The sequence below is a fragment of the Phocoena phocoena genome, chromosome 7 (genome assembly GCF_963924675.1).
Source record: "Phocoena phocoena chromosome 7, mPhoPho1.1, whole genome shotgun sequence".
NCBI classification, from domain to species: domain Eukaryota; kingdom Metazoa; phylum Chordata; class Mammalia; order Artiodactyla; family Phocoenidae; genus Phocoena; species Phocoena phocoena.
The window spans coordinates 59,537,694-59,557,721 of record NC_089225.1 but is presented as its reverse complement, the minus strand read 5'-3'; the positions used below and the strand labels follow the sequence as shown (position 1 = coordinate 59,557,721).

Genomic DNA, 20,028 nt, shown 5'->3' with positions numbered 1-20,028 from the left:
CAATACAGCAAAAGTCAAAACCCATAGTAGATGAAGACAGTGTAGAAAAGTAAAAAGTTTTCTGGGGGAGGAAAAAAAGAGGTTAGGGTAGAACAAAAATGTTAAGATAGGTAACATCTAACAGGTATATTCAGGGGGATTTGTTATATCCTATATACTTTATTATAGATTTAAAATAGTAAATTTTATAAAGTAAAATGTAAGGTATACTAGATTTAAAATGTGCTAACAACCTCAAGAATTTTTTATTAGTTAACTCACAAGTCTATCTTTAATATAACCACTTCACATTTCCTAATCAGTTTTTATTATTAATTCCCTAACCAATATTTGTATGTATATATGTGTATAATTTAAAAACAGAAATTATACATAATTTCTTAAATTGGGTTTCTTTCAGAAATCACTTAAATTCAAGTTAAGATCTTGATTAACAGTGTACATACAAATATCAAAAGCTAAATGAAATACTACAAAAGAAGGTTATATTTTGGGGGGACTTTTTAGAGAACATTTAAGCATATTAACCATTTAAGAATTTAAATCAAAGCTAAGTAAAACCACATAGTGACATTTAGTGTTCAGTAAAATTCTTTAAATGTAAACTGCGGTAATAACTTCCTTCTATGCGACATGGACAAGTCTGTCTAAAATTTTAAAAATGGCTTGCAAATGTGACATTCTGATGAAGATATTAAGTTAAATAAAAGTGATTACCTTGTTTCAACGTTTCCTTACAAAACTTTAAAAGTTTACATATTCACACACAATAAATTACTTCAGCAATTGTATAGCATATTTTAATAATATCAGGCATTTTATTTCATTTTACCTGTCCCAAGGAGCAGAAGTCTCAAAAGATTCCCCTAATACATAGTATTCCAAACCTAAATCCTGTTAAGACATATACACAAAATTAAGAAATTACAACAGATGCAGAAGAGTCCATAATATTAGTAGTATTTCATGTTCATTATTAGTATTTCATGTTTCTAATTCAACCTCCTGGGCTCTTTACTACGTACCTCAAAAGAGCATGGGAAAGTGGCCCCAAGTGTGAGATATAATCTCCAGAAGGACAGAAACTTTGTCTTGTTTTCCTCTGTGCCCTTGGCACCAGGCAGAGTGTCTGACACACGGCAGGAACTCAAATATTTCTCTAATGAATGGAGTCTCTATTCAGAAACTGTCTAGGTACATGCAGAGAATACTAGCAGGACAGATTTTTAGTGGCCTAAACAGCAAATTAACCAATACCAAAAAGTGATCATCAGGATCAAAGGACCAGGGAGATAGGGAAGTTGGGAGAGGAGGGACTAGAGAAAGGAAAAGAAATCTTTTAAAATCAACTTTCCTTTAAAAATAAGTTAGAAAATAGTGTCTCTCTTTGTAGTGACTAAATAGATAGACTATCTGGAACCACCTCAGCTAGGAAAATATATTTTATAGCGTACAAGATATAATACTTATATGATAAGTAACTTATAATACTAAATTCTTTACCCGGAGTACAATTCTGTTTTAATATCAAAATTGGAAAGAGCAATTCATAAGCCACCACAAAAGTATAAAGGTATGAAAGAAAATTTTATAAGGTAGAAAAATCCTGGACTCATACGAGTACAATGATATGCTAAATTACCGTAGGTTAAAATTTAAGAAAATAAAGAAAATAATTTTATTCACTTATAGAAAAAGTATTGTTTGCAACATAAACTGATAAAAGAAATGAGATAACTTACTCGAATGTACGCAATGACATAGGTCAGCAAATAACCTCTCTGTCCATTATCTTCTCCAGCTGCTAATCCACTGTAATTAAACAATACACTGTCAGTATATTTCAAATGAATTATTTAAAATATATAAAACTAACCAAACTGATACAATACCTCAAGATAACTGCTTAACAGATTAACATATGTTACTTTACATCTCATTTTTATTTTAATCTCATTTATCATAAATGTATCAATGAGCTGTCAAGAGAATAGTCTTGGATAACAAAAATATTTTTAATATTCAGTTTGGTAATTAATTTTATATCTACCAAACCAGTAAAACTGACTAATATGAACTCAACTACTTCTACTCATACTGTCAAAAGAACAGAGAATTAGCCACGAGAAACAAGCTTAAATAATCGTCACAAGCATATCAAGATACTTAAAATACTCTTATTTTACTCATATTATATTTTTAACTGTATATTCATGTATTATAGTCTTATTCATATATAAAGATTTGCAATGACTGACTAGGATCTTCCAAACACCAAGAAGTTTTCTGAATACTTGAGCACATAGTTATTTGGAGTATTAGACAAGGTGTTTACTTTATGGGATTTATGATTTAAAAGACAGACAAAACATACTTACACAGATACATTAAAATTTATGAAGCAACATATAGGCAAGTACAAGAGCAACAAACAGTATGAACACATCCATTTCAATTGGAAAGTAGCTTTGTACAGAAGCTGTATTTCGTGATCTAGTTAGAATCAACCCCATATAACATATATTTCAGTCCAAGTACTCTGCTTTGTTAAAGTCATTCTAATTTTAAAAGACTATGAATGATTACTGATTTCCACTACCTTCAGTAGATAGTTTTTAATTTTGCTTTTTCCATGATCAGGCAGAAATTAAATTTTAAGTAGTCTTAGTCAACTAAATAAAACTTATCCCAAATTCTCAAAGTACCCACTAAAAATCCCTCAATAAAAACAAATAAAAGGAAAAATATCTTTTCTTGTGGCTTTCTTGAGTCATGATTGATGGCTAATCTTTATGTCTCTCTTCTTAATACCCTAACTGCGCCTTCTTGGTCTCAGGATGCTGAGCCCTTAACCATGGTGTTGCTTAAGACTCAGGTTTTGAACCTCTGTGATTTGAGCCTCTTCTCATTTCTCTTATGAATTCAGTTAACACCTTTACAGTTAAATCCTTTCTTTCCCCGATGTTTTGTCTGAATTTGGCAGTAAGTAAGTAATACAATGTAGATGTACCCTTGTTCTACACAAATACTGTAAGGCAATTTTCAGCTAGGACATATGGGCTAAATCAGATTTCCTGACTTTGTATTATAGTTGGATATACACGAATTAGTGTCATCCAGAAGGAGTGGCAAAGACTTGATAGGAGCAGCTCTAGTCTAGAACTACATGGGGAAAGGGTATAATGAAATGAAGGGGGGCATTTGTTACTAGAATGTTAATGAGCAAAGAAAACAACTTAGGTCAAGCTGCTAAGATAGAAAATTAAGAAGAAACAGAAGACAATTCTGGGTTAGATGTGTATGGATGTTACGTTGGGGTAGCGAGTCAAATAAAGTTCCAAAACAAAAAGTAAACTAGTCAGAAAATTGCTGTGACAGGTGCTTGGAGGAAAATAGATGAACCCAAACCTCAGGTAGATATGAATCTGAGTCAGACACTAACTCCAAGAGAGAAAAAACCCTACTGATCTAGGAAAGACACAGTTCATGCTAGGCCTACCGGCAGAAGGAAAGGAAAGGAGCATGAAGACTAGGAAAGGGTGCAAGAGACCATTGCTGGGAATCATACTCAGGTGCATTCTGAGTATGTACTTGGTGAGAAGTAGCAGGTATGAACATTTAGTAGGCCTGTCTCTCCTATATCAGGCCTACTGATATAAGATATAGCATCCTGATATATCAGGATGAGAAAAAGTCCGACTCTGCAGTCCCAGGTCAAGCCATTTTTCTTTAGACCCTTTTCTAATATCTGGCCAAGGGGAAAAAAAAGATCTGTTCCACTTGGAATCTAGTGTGACAAACCACACAGAAATATGCATTTTCTTACCCAAAGCAGGAAGAAACTGGATGTCCATTCTAAATTCATAAACCCCCCAAAAGAATAAAAGTCACTCTGGGTTCGCTTTTCTGAATCAAAGGTTTCCCTGCAAATTTAGCTTCTTGGAACCTCTCTTTTTTTAGCTTTCAGAACTATCTAGTCTTCCAGCCAAAATTACTTTAAGATACAATATGTAAACAATAGTAGGGTTTAGAAATTAAGTGCTTCTAACTTGCCACTTTTGCAGCCACTCCAATAAACTATACTTAAATTCAACTGCCTTATGTTAAAGTAGCAACATCCATCCCCTACTTCCTTAAAATATCAATTAACAAGGTTCTTAAACAAACTTAAAGCTGTTACATGAGGAAGGACTGGGAAGACTACTGAAAGAGGAATGAGAGATAATCTTGTTATATAAAAGAACCATCTGGTGAACCTAATCACACTCATGTTGAATTACATTAAACAATTTAAGCACTTTAAAACTAATACTTTAAATATAACCCTTTAAAAATAACAACAGCATATTACCTTAAGTTCTATGGTAAATGTCAACACATCTGTCATGATTGGTGACAGGTAATGTTTACTCCGCTTAGCTCTTAGAGAAGTTAAAGTACATTACTAGCAACCATAGATAAACAACCAAAGTATGATTATTCAACATTTGGCTATTATATTCTATTGGATCATATGTGTTCAAAGGTATTTAACAGTGTTTGCGTGGGTGTGGAAGGCAAAAAGGAAAAATGGCTAAGATAACTCACAAAAATGTTCTCAACTGTTGGGAGTACTTCATTAAAAACAATCAATTTACAGCCAATGAGGTGGGCTTCCCTGGTGGTGCAGTGGTTAAGAATCCGCCTGCCAATGCAGGGAACACAGGTTCGAGCCCTGGTCCGGGAAGATCCCACACGCCGTGGAGCAACTAAGCCCATGCGCCACAACTACTCAGTCTGCGCTCTAGAGCCCGTGAGCCACAGCTACTGAAGCCCCTGCGCCTAGAGTCCATGCTCCACAAGAGAAGCCACCGCAATGAGAAGCCTGCGCACCGCAACAAAGAGTAGCCCCCACTCGCCACAACTAGAGAAAGCCCGTGCACAGCAACAAAGACCCAACGCAGCCAATAAATAAATAATAAATTCTAAAATAAATAAAGCCAGTGAGGTGGTGGAAACAGGATAAAACAAAAGAACAGAAAATAAAGAATAGATTGAAAATGCCCTAATTCAAAATAAAATACATGAGCTAAACTAACTTATGAAAACTTTATTAGAAAGAAACTTAGTGATGCTTTCCTCCAGCTAGTTATGCAGGAGAAATGATTGAGGAATGAGGGTTGGCAGGGTAGCATCTTATAAAAAATATCCTTGAATCTTTCAGTGGTTAGAACAAACAACTAGTGCCTAGAGAGAACTGGGGGAAAACCGGGACTACTGCTGGAAAACCACGCGAAGATATACTTCCAAGTATCAAAAAATCAAAAGAGCCCTAAGTCACCTGCCTGGTGATAGCCTAGGGCTGTTCAACACAGATTTCTGCATCTAAAAGAAGGGTGCCAGATGAAAGTATATTAAGAAATTAATTATAAACGTAACTAAGAAGTAGCAAATAATAATAGCAAAAAAAATGACACTCCAATCAGGGTCTAAGTTTTAATGCTTTACCCTTGCTTTAAAATACATACCTCATTTAATATAACCTATTTTTAATGGATGAATTTGATACAAGTTTGTTGTTTAGTTTAAGCAAATTGCTGGAATTAAATCAATAGTTCTGGGGCCTCGTTATCAGTATCCAAAGAGATCTGGATTCACCTTAAGAAAGATTCACTATTACTTTCAAGTTGTAAATGGCTGGTGTTACATGAGAAAAACAAAACTGGCATTACATGAAAAGCCAGTTCTTGATAGTTGGTGGCTCAAATTAAATAAAACTGACAACATGGTCCCAATAAATACCTAAAGATTAAAATATACTGTTTCAAGGGTGGCACAGTAATTAGGCATAAATAAAGTAGCATAAAAGATGTCAGGGAAAAATAAAGTATTCAGTTTCATAAATCCTTTCAATAAATATTTAATCAAGCATCTAGTATATAGCAGGCATCAATGGTGAGGCCCCAAAAGAGACATATCATGCCCTATAAAAAGTATGTGTGCGTTAGGACAAAAAGGTCTTTTGTCATCAGCCTATCCCAGTCTAACAGGAAATGCGGCACATTACTAACTAGTAATGATTTGCTGGCTACTCTGAATTGGAACTATAACTATAGATCCCACAAAGTGCAATCTCTGGGTGTGTGTATGTGTGTGTGTGTTGGAGGTGGGGGTGGGGAGTAGTGAGATGAAATTAAGCAAATTTAACCTTACATACAGTGATTAAAATATTATAGCATCCATTTCCCTACAAATCACTGGAAATTTTTGAAATCCCAAATAAACATTTAAATATATAACGAAATAACTTTTAAAAGTTTCAGTCTCTAATATTTAAGACTAAGTAGACATAAAAGATTTAATTTAGATGTAAAAGGTTTTCATTTAAAACTCCTTTAGTGTTTGTTTCTCACTAGTATCATGGGTTTAAAAAGTTTTTAAATCAAATTATATATGTACTCCACATAACTTAGAAACTAAAAAATAGGTACATGAACATTTCAAAAAATTTCAGAGATAACCTGATATCCAACCCATCTGCTCATTAAATGAAACCTTACAGCACTCTTAACTAATTTAGCTAAAACATCAATAATTCCCAAAAAGGTACTGTGGAGAAGAAAAAGTGAAAGATTACTGAATTTCACCTTTTACTAAAAAAATTATAATTCCACTTGCCAATTTCAGAATAGGGTAAAAATAAAACTGAGAGATTATTTTTCAATGTTCAAAAACAGTACAAAGGTAAAGTAAAAATTAGGCCCAAGATTAGATCTTTTTCTAACAATACTGCACTTTAATACTAAGTTCAGAAAATCCTAAAAACAAAGGGCTGAACATTATATATGAGGAAAACACATAAAAGTGGCACATTCTAAGACATATGGCTCGAAATTAAGCGTTCATTTGTTCTCATAAAGAACAGCAAGAAAGGGAAAAAAAAGAAATAAAAGTAAATATTTACAAAGAACTCAGATTAAGGATAATGTATGTGTATGATATATTTTAAGCTCTGAAATTAAAAAAAAAAAGATTGGTATCCAGAAAACTGTTTATTATGTACTTAAAAAGGAAAGGAAAAAAAATGTAGTCCTGATAAATGGCGCTTTCACTATAGTTCTCATCGATCAATCTTATAATCCATCAAGTGGACAGACAGAAACCACCCAATCATTATTCAGTTGGTTACAGATGTGAAATGTTTTCAGTTTCTTTATACCAGCACAAAACAGTAAGTGACAGGAAGTGGAGTATAGATAATTTATCAAATACTTTTGATTAAACACAATTTCCTTTTAAAAACATACTTATAACATGTTTTATACATATACTATTACCACTAAATAGCAACATGACTATGAACTTTTTTCTATTTCACTTAGCACAATAGAAAATAATATAAAATTATCATTAATGAAAAAATACAATAAGAAGATTCACTATGTCACATATACGATTAGACAAGTAAGAGCAACATACCAGTCTAGCCTTCTAAAAACTTTAGAAGTAAACCAACATATTATTTCAAGTTGACTACCATATATTAACATAAATTTAATACTGGAAAGTGTACATTAACAACTGCTTGGAGATATCAGAATTTTAGCTTAACTTTCTCTTGGCATTATGAACTGAAAGCCATACCCAAATTTTGAAGCAATGTCATACACTTGTTTTTCATGTTGAAGAACCTTCTCACGGTCCCCCTCAAACAGTAATGTAGCGACACTTAGCTGATTTGGATCAAATCCTTTAAACTACAAAAGAATATTATTATTACAGATAAGTCTTAGCCTACAAAATAGTAAATCAAAACGCATTTTGCTCTTTTTTTCTTCTGATCTGAGCTCAAACATACCAGCTCTTCAAAATCTGAGCTTTGGAACTTTACATGTCAATCAAAAAGAATGCTTAATGTACCTATTTAGGTCATCACAATAGAACAGCACTCAGGAAAAACATTTTACAGTATGCCAAGGTATCAATTATAATGATATATTGGTATGGAAACACAACAAATTAACTTGTAAGAATTATAACTGTACCAAAGAATCAAATAAAACTACCAAAATGACAGAACATAATAAAGTAGCAGGATGTTGGGGGGGAGTAAAAACCAGCAGCACCCTTACATATATACCACCAATAACTTCTTATTAAGTAATATTTTCAAAGGAGACCTTATGTATAAAACAATATAAAACATCTAAGAATAATCTTAAAAGGAAATACATAACTTCATTAGGAAAATATGTCTAAAAAAAAGATGAGAGAAATCTATGTTCCCAAATGCATAAACTAAGTATTATAAATCGGTCGACTTTTGCCCAAATTAATATACTAGTTTATTCCAATTTTAATAAAAACCTCAATGAGCTTCCTAAAATAATGAAGAGTTTCTAAAAATTTTCCAGGATACTGAACAGGTAGATAATGGTGATAACAAGGAAAATTCTGAAAAAATAAGAGGGAGAACTAGATCTACAGCAATTAAATCCATTTAATTTTTCAAGAACAAAAGCTCATTAAACAAAAGCTCTTTTCAAGAACAAAAGCTATTACATAAAAATGTCTTTTTCTTATATAAGTATATGAGAAGATGTCTTAGACATGGCAAATCAATATAAGAAAAGCAAGGGGCTTCCCTGTTGGCGCAGTGGTTCAGAGTCCGCCTGCCGATGCAGGGGACACGGGTTCGTGCCCCGGTATGGGAATCTGGGAAGATCCCACATGCTGCAGAGCGGCTGGGCCCGTAAGCCATGGCTGCTGAGCCTGCGCGTCTGGAGCCTGTGCTCCGCAACAGGAGAGGCCACAACAGTGAGAGGCCCACGTACAGCAAAGAGAAACAAAAAACAAAAATGAAAAGCAAGGACAGGTTAGTTAATGGTGCTGTCACAACTAGTTAGCAATCAGGAGAGCAAGAGGTGAAGATTAACTTAGTTTTTTATCTCACATCATAAAATTGAAATAAAGTCAAACAGTAATAAAGACAAAAAGTTTTTAAATTCCTTTTTAACAAATAAGTGAGAGAGAGAAGAAAATGGTCCTAATCATAGTTCTGGAGGAAGACAGGCTTTTCTAAGCTTAAAAGTAATTAAATAATCAAAGGAAAGATATAAAAATTAGAAACTTTTGCACCGAAAGAAAAAGAAAGAAAAGAAAGAAACCTTATTAAAAAGGAGTCAACTGACTGGAAAAATTATTTACAACATTTATGAAAAAGGCATCTAATAATTCCATTTTTCAAAAGGCACACAGCAAGGCATTAAACCATTCCCCCCACACCCCCAAAAAGAACAAACAGAAGTTGTTTGTTTGACGTTGCTACCCCTAGCAAAATAACCACATTCAACTAATTCACAAAATATTACATCTAGGAAATACAGGGAAATGGTCAGTCTCATTAGAGTTTCAAGAAATATCAACTAAAATAAAATACTATTTCCCCCCTGGATTTACTAAATTTAAAACAAAACAAAACAAAAAATCCCATACGTAATAGCAAGGATGCAATCCAAAAATGACACATATGCACTGTCATGTGTCAAAAGTTTTAAAAAACGAATACTTTTATTCCACTTTTAGATATCTACTATGAAGGAAAAAATTCAAACTATAAAAAATGTTATATGCTAAAACTGTTCAATGAAGTGTTATTTTTAGGAACTTCAAATCCGGGAAAGCTTTTATATTTTCTGAAATTGAATGCATAATTGATTTACTTGATTAAATATTTACTCCAACATAAAAAAATAACAATTATGAAATGTACACAGCAACGTGGAAGAACATAGGTGTGTGTGAGGAAGAGAAATCAGAAAAAATTAATATCCTAAGCATTAAAAAAAATTCTTACCTTTGTAATATAAAACTTTTTTAATCCATCCAAAAATGATGTAAAAATAGAGGAAACCTGAGGTTTGAGAGCATGACCTAAGAAGAAAAAAAAGTTCATATTTTAAGTTAATAGCAAACTAATTTATCTATGTTTTTCATAAGAGCAAGAGGCTACTTTAATTTAGTATCCTAAAAGAAAGTGAACATTTCCATGACTTTAGTTTTTAAAATCTCCTATGTTATACATATAACACATTGGTATTAAGATCTACATCTTTTAAAAAGTCACAAACAACTTTTTGTTTACCAAACTCCTTCTTGGGTTTTTTTTAAACTCAAATTACTATATGTAATTACTACTACACATAGTTTAGGTTGTCTTTCAATGGTATAGTTTATACATAGTAAAATCACTTCATTAATTTTTATTTCATTAGGAACACCCAATGGTGGCTAGTTCTACTTTTATTTTTTTTAATTATGCAGAAACCATTCAGAACTATAACCAAATATGGAGTCAATGCCAAGTTTAAGATTGTTTCTTAATTAATTCTTAATTCATCCAGAATTGTTGGCATAAAACTAGTAATTGCTTCCTTAATTATACCCAGAGAGTTAAAATTGCCAAAAAAACATAAATGGTGTCTCAGAGTCTGTTAAATTAACATCGTTGCCTGTGGATTAAGCTTAATTGAGTAAAAGTCTTTTACTGTTTTCTCATTGTTTTCAGAGTAGCAACTTCTTAACTCCCATGACTATAACATTTAAGAGTCAAGCATCTGGCCTTAGTACTGTGAGCCCAATTCAGAAAAATTTGGCACACCATTTATATAGAATTTTTATATTTTTATAAAGACTTTTAAAGCCTCTAGTAAATCTAAAATTATCTCCAAATAAAACATTTATTTTTTAAAAAAAAGGCTTTAAGGTTTTGGGATTTTGTTTATTTTTAAAGTGTAGATCCCTTCTTTTAAAATAGGTGCAAACTAGCTTTTTAGAAGGAAAAAAGTGGGGGTTTAGAGAGATATTTCTGGAGGAAAAATCACTTGCAGTCTCTTTTTCCATTCATCTATTTTTTTAAAGTGAGAATCTGAATCTGTAATATTTATTACATTCTTACAGATTATAATAAAAAACTATATTACATAAAAGACCAAGTAACCAAATAAATCTTAACCAGAAGCTAAGAGTTAGGTAACCATGCTATAACCAAAGCAAAAAACAAACAAACAAAAAATAAAGAGCAGATGACATAGACACGAACCTAGCAATCTTCTTGAGATCCTGGATCACAAGAGGTTTGTTTGGGATTTTTTTTTCTTTCATGGTAACCTGTCAGAAATGTTCTCTAGCATAACCAGTGTTTTTAAAAGATACCATTTCTAGCATGTATAAAGTTAAAGGTAACACATCATCAAAATATTTACTTGCTGTCCCAAATGGAATTCAGCCTACTTTAACAGCAACTGGAAACAAATACATACACATAAATGTGTGAGTGTGTGTATCTGATCCTCATAAAAGACTTCAGGTCCACATATTTTTACACAATGTATGAAGATTCCAAATATTACTACTCCAATATGGAATAATCCTTAAGGGTATATGTTCATCTTATCACACTGAAATTTAAATGCACAACTTCTATTAACACTACTGTGAGTTAGTCATATATATCCCTAATACTGAGTGACGTGATAGCCTGATGGAATATGCTTCAAGCATAATTATTGCAAAAGTGATACTAACTTTTAAGTGGGTCAGGTATTAGTATTAATTAAGAGGATATTATTATCTTTTACTTATTCTTAAATTAATGTTGCCTACCGAACTAATTACATTCTAAACATATTCCAGCTATTGTTTTATTTTATATAGAAAACAAAGGAACTAGTTCCTAAATTTACTAGCTAGACAGTTTGATTAGTGAATTTTTTTATTGTTACAGTGTTAATTAAATAATTTTAAAGGATTCCATAAATCCTTATGTTTCAAGGAAGTGCTCCAAAGCACTGGAAAAAGTAGGGCTTTGGGGTCAGACAGATTTGGGTTCAACCCCAGCTCCACATATAACTTGTGGACTTTGGCCAAAGTATTTAGCCTTTGAATTGTTTATAAATTGGAAATACAACCTTGAGGGATGGTTGTGTGCTACTGATAATGTGCTTAGCACTACCCTATATGCTATTCAAGATTTGTTTACCCTCTTTTGCTAATTTGATGATTAAGTCAATCAACACGTAAGTGTCTATAATGTGACAGGTGCAGGACACATAAAAATGAATAAGAAACATCTCCCAAATTTGACAAACATTAGTTCACAGGGAAAATATGTAGATCGTTTCAATGTACTCAATGATATATACCATTTCAATATACTGAAAATGTATCATTTCAATATAATATATTGAGTTGTGTCAAGGAGAGGGGTGATAATAAAAATATTAACAACTAATAATAAAGCTTGTGCTTTGTTAACAACCAATACGGTACAAACATTGACCAATCAGCCATACAGTTGGTACAAGGTCCCAGACACCCCTTGCTGTGCTAACAGTTATTTAGTTGGTTGATCATGAAGTCATGGCAGGATATGTAGGTGGGAAAGCTTCAATGAATACTGAGAAATCAAAAAGGTTACAGACTGCCAAGAAGCATGATCAGATCTGTACTGCTAAAGGATCACTTTGGTGGCCAAGTAAAGGGCAGAAGGAGAGGAGACACACTAAAGACTAGCGAGAGTAGAACCAACATTAGAGCATGTTCCTAGGTACAGTAATGAGAATGTGGAACAGGGATGACAGATAACCAAAAGGATCTTTCTTTGAACCTACATTTAAATTGTTATAGATCCCAGTTATAAATAAAATCTGGCCATATCATAATTAGTTTTACATAGATGTCTATGTCCAACATAGTTTACTATCATTATAGCATATAAATGGATAACACAGTCTTATTAATCAGATAGATACATGGCTCTCTTCAAACCTAGATCTCTGAATGCAGGCCAAAATACACAGGAGTCTTGGTTTTCATTTGATTTAACTATTTCATCATTTATAGGACACATTTATCTTAAACTTTTATCAGTAGTATAGTATTTTGAAAGTAATTTACTTGAAGAAATAAAAGCTATAACTTAGAAGAATCTAATTTTAAAATGAACCCTTGATATGTTATCAACCTGAGTTCCTTAGTTCAATTTCTATATAATTATGATAATCATTCTTCCCTAAATTAAAATCTAAGCTACTCGTACACCAAAGAAAAGCCTGCCTAACTTGGCCTTTAGTATTTATTATTGAGCAATCATTCTGGGACTATTTTGAGGGTACTTAAAGTCTATAAACTTAAATCCCAAACTAAATTTCAGCATATGGAAATATTCAGAAGCAGTAAAACTAGAATTGATAAGATGGTAAATCGTGTCAGAAAGTTTAATACTTTAAGCAAAATAGGAAGAAAAAGAAACATGGTTAACTGTTACTGAATTCTCCACCTGAATATTCCATGGTCAACTTAAACACAACCCATTTGTAATGTCTTTTCCCCAAAATCATCTCTTCTTCTAGACTGTCAATCAATCAGACATCAGGAGTTGCCCTAAACTCTTCCCTTTATTTAACCTTCCACATCCAGTTGGCAAACTGTTCTTTGGAATATCTATTCTTTACTCTCTATCTCCACTGCTGCTGCCTTGAACAAAGCCCCCAGTATTTGCCTTTTTAACCATTTCAACTCCTCCTTCATGCTTGCACCATCCTAATCCATCCTGCATAATGCTAGCAGAATGAGCTTTCTTTCTATAAAGCTGAGTTATTGTATTCCCTCTACAAAGATATCCCTCTTCTGACAAGATAAAACCCAAATCTATCCTGCAAAGCCCTAGTCCACCCATCCAGCTTTATCTCTTGTAACCACTTTCACCCTACAGTCTATTTGAGCCACAAAGAACTATCTGAAGAAGTTCAAACACACCATTAAGGTTTTACAATTTCATATTTTTTGCTGATAAGCGAACAAAAATTTGGTAGGAAAGAAGAGACTGTCTCAGGCAAACTTCTATTCACCTTTTAAGATTTTGTCTAAGCATCACTCCTTCAAGAAGCCTTTCCCCACGCTCTGCCTCAATCTCAAGCAAAATCAAGTAGGATCAACCCCTTCTGCATCTGCACCAGGGTATCCAGTGCAGTCTTCTTTCACATCACCTCTAACACTCCTGCACTCATTCATTTATACAACTGTCTGTCCTCATTATACTGAGAACTTCCTGAAGGACAGGAGCTATGACATTTATCTTTCTAGCTCTGTACTCAGTACTCTTCCTGGCACATAACTGGTGTTTCATAAGTTTTTGTGGCTTAGTGAGCAGATTTTTAAAGTACCATTCCTTACTTACCAAACTGAAATTGCTGGTTGTCCATGAGGCGAATAGATGCAGGAGCACATCTCTGTTTTAAAAAGATTAAAAAAATGTGATACAAATTTAATACAGTAAAGAAGCTAGAGAGGTAGAAAATGAATGTCATCTTTCTGTATTTGAGATTAAGAGCTTAGTTCCTAAGGACACATACAGGAAAAAAAATGTTAACTTTTTATATAGTTTTATGACAACAAATAAAACATCAGTGGCTTCTATAAAGTATTTGGAGAGAAGAAATCTATGTACATAATATATATATACATACACATGTTGCCAGATCTTTAATTTATCTGCAGCAAGATCTGCTTAATGCCTAGCAAAGACCTGTGGAAATACCTAAAGGAAATATTAGGCCTCAAAGTAGATTATTTTAAAACAAAGTAGAAAACTTATAAACTAAAATCAATGCCTAGAGCATTATGCCACTGATGAACCATAATGGGTCACTGCACTCTTATACTCTTTTAAAATGAGGAAGATGGTGGTGGCATTTTTGTGGGCCAAAACACTTTAAAAATTTAACTGAGATGTCTTCATAGATAAGGACTTGTTCTTTCTTTTCATTGCTTCTCATAATCCATTTTAAATAGAAAAACTATCAGACAATGTGCAGAATTCTAAGATCTTTCAAGGTTACTTGTATGAAAACAGCAACAAAACTTGAAGCATAACATTATGTATCTAAAACATTTAAAACTGCACCTGTGTTATATTTATCTAGGCACACACTAAAAGGTGCAAGGAAAGAAAAATGAAGAAAGCAAATATTCAAATTAACTTTGTGATGCTACAACACTACCATACAAACACTAGCAAGGCTTAAGTTAGCTACAGTTTTTCCAAAGAATTTAAGTGAGATTTACCCTAAATGGGATTTTTATATTCTATGCAACTTTTTAACATGGTTAAACTTCCACCAAGAAGCTGCTTTCAGACCACAAAATTTTGACTGTCGTAAACTTTTTAAACATTTATCTTCTGAATAACATTTATCAATAAAATCTTTATCAACACAATGTTGAGATTTATGAAAATAGAATCACTCAAAAGAACAAAACTTATAAATATATACCTTAACTGTGTGTTATAACAGTTTTGCTATTATGTGCTTTTAATTGAACAAATACTTAATTTTATAAAACCACTCATAATACATACCTTATTTTACCCAACAAAATGACTGGTTAGATTCTTATTTTGAACACTGTATAATTTATTTCCTCATCTTTGATACTAAAGGTGAGATAATACAATCTATATTTTTTAAAAGTCATTGCAAAATCTGAAGAACAATATTAGGTAATTTATATACTTAACATAACAATAACCTATTGCCTTACATTTTATAGAATACTATTGTGTACAAGCTGTTTTCATATGTCTTTATTTAATATAAGAAACAACTCTGTCGGGGTAGCAGAACTGGTATTATCCTCATTTTACAGATGAGGATGTAAGAACCAGAGAGACTAAAAGACATGCCTGAGGTCAGATGACTGTAAAACAGTAAAGACAGAACTAGGACCAAGATATCCTGACAGCTAGATGAACGATATTTCAAATACGCCACACAGCCTCAAAAAAAATTAAAAATCACAAAAGACACACACATACTTACACACACAGAGCTTTCAAGTCACATTTGAAACAAAAATTACATGAAAACCATCTTACTTGCTATTTTGCGGTGTTAGTAAAAGTACATTTATAAAATAAAATAAAAAATCTACAACCTGAGTACTTTCAAACCTTGGTATAAACGTATCTTTGTAGTTGGGTTAATGCTTCTAAAAACATTACCAGTTTCCAAAATACTAAAGGAAAATCAATTTTCCTGAAACATTTTTATTAAAACAGGCACATCAACTTCAAATAAAACAAAAAAAGCCTGAGTAGACCACGTTTCTTTTCTTCATAAAATAAACAGAATATCACATATGTATTTATATGTTTGGGCTTAAGCACACCAGTAAAATATGAGAAAGAATTCAGAGCCATTCTGTCATTATTAGAAAAAAAACTTTTAAATTCCTACCAACAACTTGTAAATTCCATCTCTTACTGCCACTCAGATTTTACTTCACCTGTATCTATAGCAGGTGTTATTAATGAAAACAACCCACATAAGCACACATATAACAGAAAATGGAAAAAAAGCATATTACATTTATAGTAAATTTCTAGTGGAATTCAATCTCTGAAATAACTAAAATACAATATGTAGGTCTTGATAAGATCTTAGTTTGAAAGACTATCCACAAAATACATTTTGGGGACAACTGGAATAATTGATTATAGAATGAATACTAGATGGCATTAAGAAATTACTGCTGGACTGACATAGAGAACAAACTAGTGGTTATCAGCTGGAGTGGTGGGGTGGATATAGGGGTGGAGAAGTTGGAGGTACAATCTATTGGGTGTAAGACAAGCTCAAGGATGTATTGTACAACACAGGGAATACAGCCAATATTTGTTAGTAATTATAAATGGAAAGTAGTCTTTAAAAATTGTACAAAAATTTGAAAATTAATTTAAAAAAAAGAAAACCAGGGAAAAAAGTACTGCTGATTTTCTTAGACATGATAATGGTATTGTGGCTATAAAAAAGAACACCTTAATTTTCAGAAGATATATACTGAAGTATTTGGAAGTCAACTGTCATAATGCCACTTAATTTCAAATGGTCAAGGAAAAATACACAAATATGTAAAACAAACAGCAAAAAGTTAGTAATTTTTGCATATACAAGATGAATATACAGGTGACCACTGTACTATTCTTTCAAAGTTTGTGTATGCTTAAAATTTTCCAATAAAAGTTGAAAAAATAAGTGAGAAACTTGCTTCAGGGCACTTGCTACATACAGCAACTGATATTCAACTATATTGAATATGATTTTAACTTGACAGCTGAGTTATATAAACTAGTCAGTCATCCACTGTTCCTATTTATACTGAGGCAGAGTTGATGATTACATACTAATATATTGAAAAAAGAATTAAAAGCTATAGAAAGCTTTTTGTATCTAGATAATAAATATTAAATTCACTTTCAACACTGACTTTTAAAAATTATCAAAATCAAACCAACAGCTTTAGTAAGTCTCATGTTTTAATAGTGCCACATTTTTTAAAAAGTCAGTGAAGGGAGTTTTGCAGTTATTGTCACAAGTAAATTCTCATAAGCAAAGCACAGCATCAAGACTGCTTTAGATTCTCCAGTAAATAACCTGTAAGTCACTATGCATCATTCTAAAAATACAAAGGAGGAAAAGTTTCTTAGAATTTTAAATCAGAAGTCATGACACCTAATTAAATAGGAGCCCTTATAATCAAAAAACCAAAATAATATTACTATTCTTAAAAAACATTCAAACTAGATTACTATGCTTACAGTTAAGATTAGGTTATATTTTAATGCTATAAAACTACTTTGGTAAGTAAAAAAAATTCAAAATAACTCCTTTAAAAGTTAAAGACATCACAAATTCTGAGAATTTGAGCTCTAAATTCAATCCCGTGCTATACAATTATGCTCTGCTAGAGTATTCCATAGATGAGGAAAGGGGAAAAGGGTCCTTGAGTTAAAGTGACCCCTGGTGGTAGGTGATCAGAACTAACCTGAGAGGGGATATTTTTACCTAGAAATTTTAATGGTGGGTTGATGATACATTCAGGGTATTTAAGGAACACTCAAACAAAAACTGCTTACTTGAAGTGGAGTTAATGAAATAACTGATTTTGTTTTTATTATGATAAATGCACTCTGACTAAAATCGCTTAGGTCACCTGCTTGTACTTTATACTTTAGTAAATAGTCTAAAAAAATCATGAGAAATTCATTATGGACTAATAAATAAATATCAATATCTTTGTTTTATCTGAGCAAAGAAAAAATAAATGAACCACAGTGACCTCAAAGCATGGGTATATGACTGACTAAGTCAAATTGCTGCCAATTTCTTCCCTTTAATGACGCTACAACCAGGAATTTACTTGAATACGTAACCTGAAAAATAAAAAACAACCACTCTAATTAGTCTTATAAGAAACACATCAAAAGATTTCTGCAAAATTTGTTTTTATGGAACTAAGTCATATTGCTTTCTTGTCACAGGGAAAACCAGAACTCGCACTTCAGATGAGACACATTGTTCGAGGAGGTATCTTAGTTTACTAGCTACTGGCGAAAGAAATTCAATATTAACATGTTTCATACGTCTGCATGATTTCTTCTAACTTCATAAGGATAAACTATAAAATATAAGCACTGAGTGGCAGTCCTCTATCTCTGGTATCTTGGTTAAAAAATGAATAATCTTTGAATTGAAAAGGTTCGTTTTTTCAAGGAGTAAATCAAACTTTCAGTATAGACTCTGGAATGGCCCTAGTTCCTGAGCCTTAAAACTATTCTGGAGATAGTCTACTAACATACTGTATCAGAAGCTAATGCTTCAATACCAAACCCCTTGTATACGGCTATACAAAAATTTAAGCACAGAAAATTTTATCATGATATGCAGTATCTTTGGTGACTGTTAGAAGACAGAAACCATGTCTATTTAACTTACATAATATCAACTGCACTATGTTGGATATAAAGTTAAAAACATACTCTCCCACATAAAAAACACAATAAAATAAAGGATATTAATTTAATTAATAAATTAATTTTAAAAGTCCAAAAAAAGGATATGTAAAAGAAGAGAATTCTGTTAAATCAAATTTCTAGGTATAAAAGCTTAAAATGTAGACAGAATTAGTTCTTCCTCTAATAATAAATTGGAATTGACACCACAGATGAAATCATGCAATATTTAAGGCTACTGGTAAACTGGTTAATCCTATTAGAAAGGATACACTGGTTTATAGCCAGGAATCTACACTGTAAACAAGAACTTTTTTAGCAAGAGAATTATCTCTTCGTTTTAAAGAATGAAACAAATACATAATACAGGGTAGATATTTCCCTCCACTTATGTTAAGGGAAGGGGCAAAAGTTAATGCCAAACAGTCTCCTGGTCAAAATTGTACATTTTCAGTTTAGCAAAGGTGTAATGACTAGAGCATGTCTCATAACTGTCCTCAAGTCTGATACATTTTGCTGGATCACACAGTAAAGAATCCAATTAACCAAACATTTGGCTAGGTTATTCTCTCTGCTTCAGAGGGAGAAAAACATGACATCAAAAAATGATTTAAAATAACAATTCCATTTTCTATATGTAACAAATTATCTCCAAGAATTATCACTTAATATAAATAAGCTTTAAATGTTTTACAATATAAGTGCTAAACCTAACTCCTTTCAATTTATTTGAACCCCTACAGGATAAATCAAGTTGAAAACAGAACAATTCAGAATTAAGATATAACAGTCTGAAGTGTCAGACATGAACTATGTATATCTTCCGAAATTACGGTCTAAACTCACTAGAAAAAAATACCCTATCAGTTTAAAATTGTTTAAAATAAAAGTGATAGTAGGTAGAAAGGGCCATCCCTTGTCAAAAGAAAAAGCTGCCTTTTAATCTGTAATTCTAAAAACCTAGTTCTGATACTGAGAAATACAGTTTTCAGAGGAATTTGTACTAATCCATGCCACATACAGACAGTCAATGTTTCCTCATAATGGAACAAATTGGTCCTCTCTCAATACCACAAGGCATAACTCCTAAGTTTTTATTGGCAAATGGTGGGGGAAGATCCCAAACTTTGTAAATTGCCTTTGAACTTGTTTCAACACTCCATGTTCCCTTCAACCCTTGTAAAAACATACTTCCC

The 20,028-nt window shown here is 32.4% G+C and overlaps 1 protein-coding gene across 1 annotated transcript in view; it reads right to left on the bottom strand.

Annotated features, from left to right (window-relative positions):
• The window catches only part of AGPS (alkylglycerone phosphate synthase), a 135,731-nt gene that overhangs the window by 33,564 nt on the left and 82,139 nt on the right, over positions 1-20,028 (bottom strand). Inside the window, exons 12-16 of the mRNA XM_065880596.1 lie at positions 14,219-14,270; positions 9,836-9,912; positions 7,624-7,736; positions 1,743-1,812; positions 833-894 (exon numbers count right to left, since the gene is read on the bottom strand). Of these exons, the coding sequence (XP_065736668.1) occupies positions 833-894; positions 1,743-1,812; positions 7,624-7,736; positions 9,836-9,912; positions 14,219-14,270 (374 nt within the window). The remainder of the gene's footprint in view (positions 1-832; positions 895-1,742; positions 1,813-7,623; positions 7,737-9,835; positions 9,913-14,218; positions 14,271-20,028) is intronic.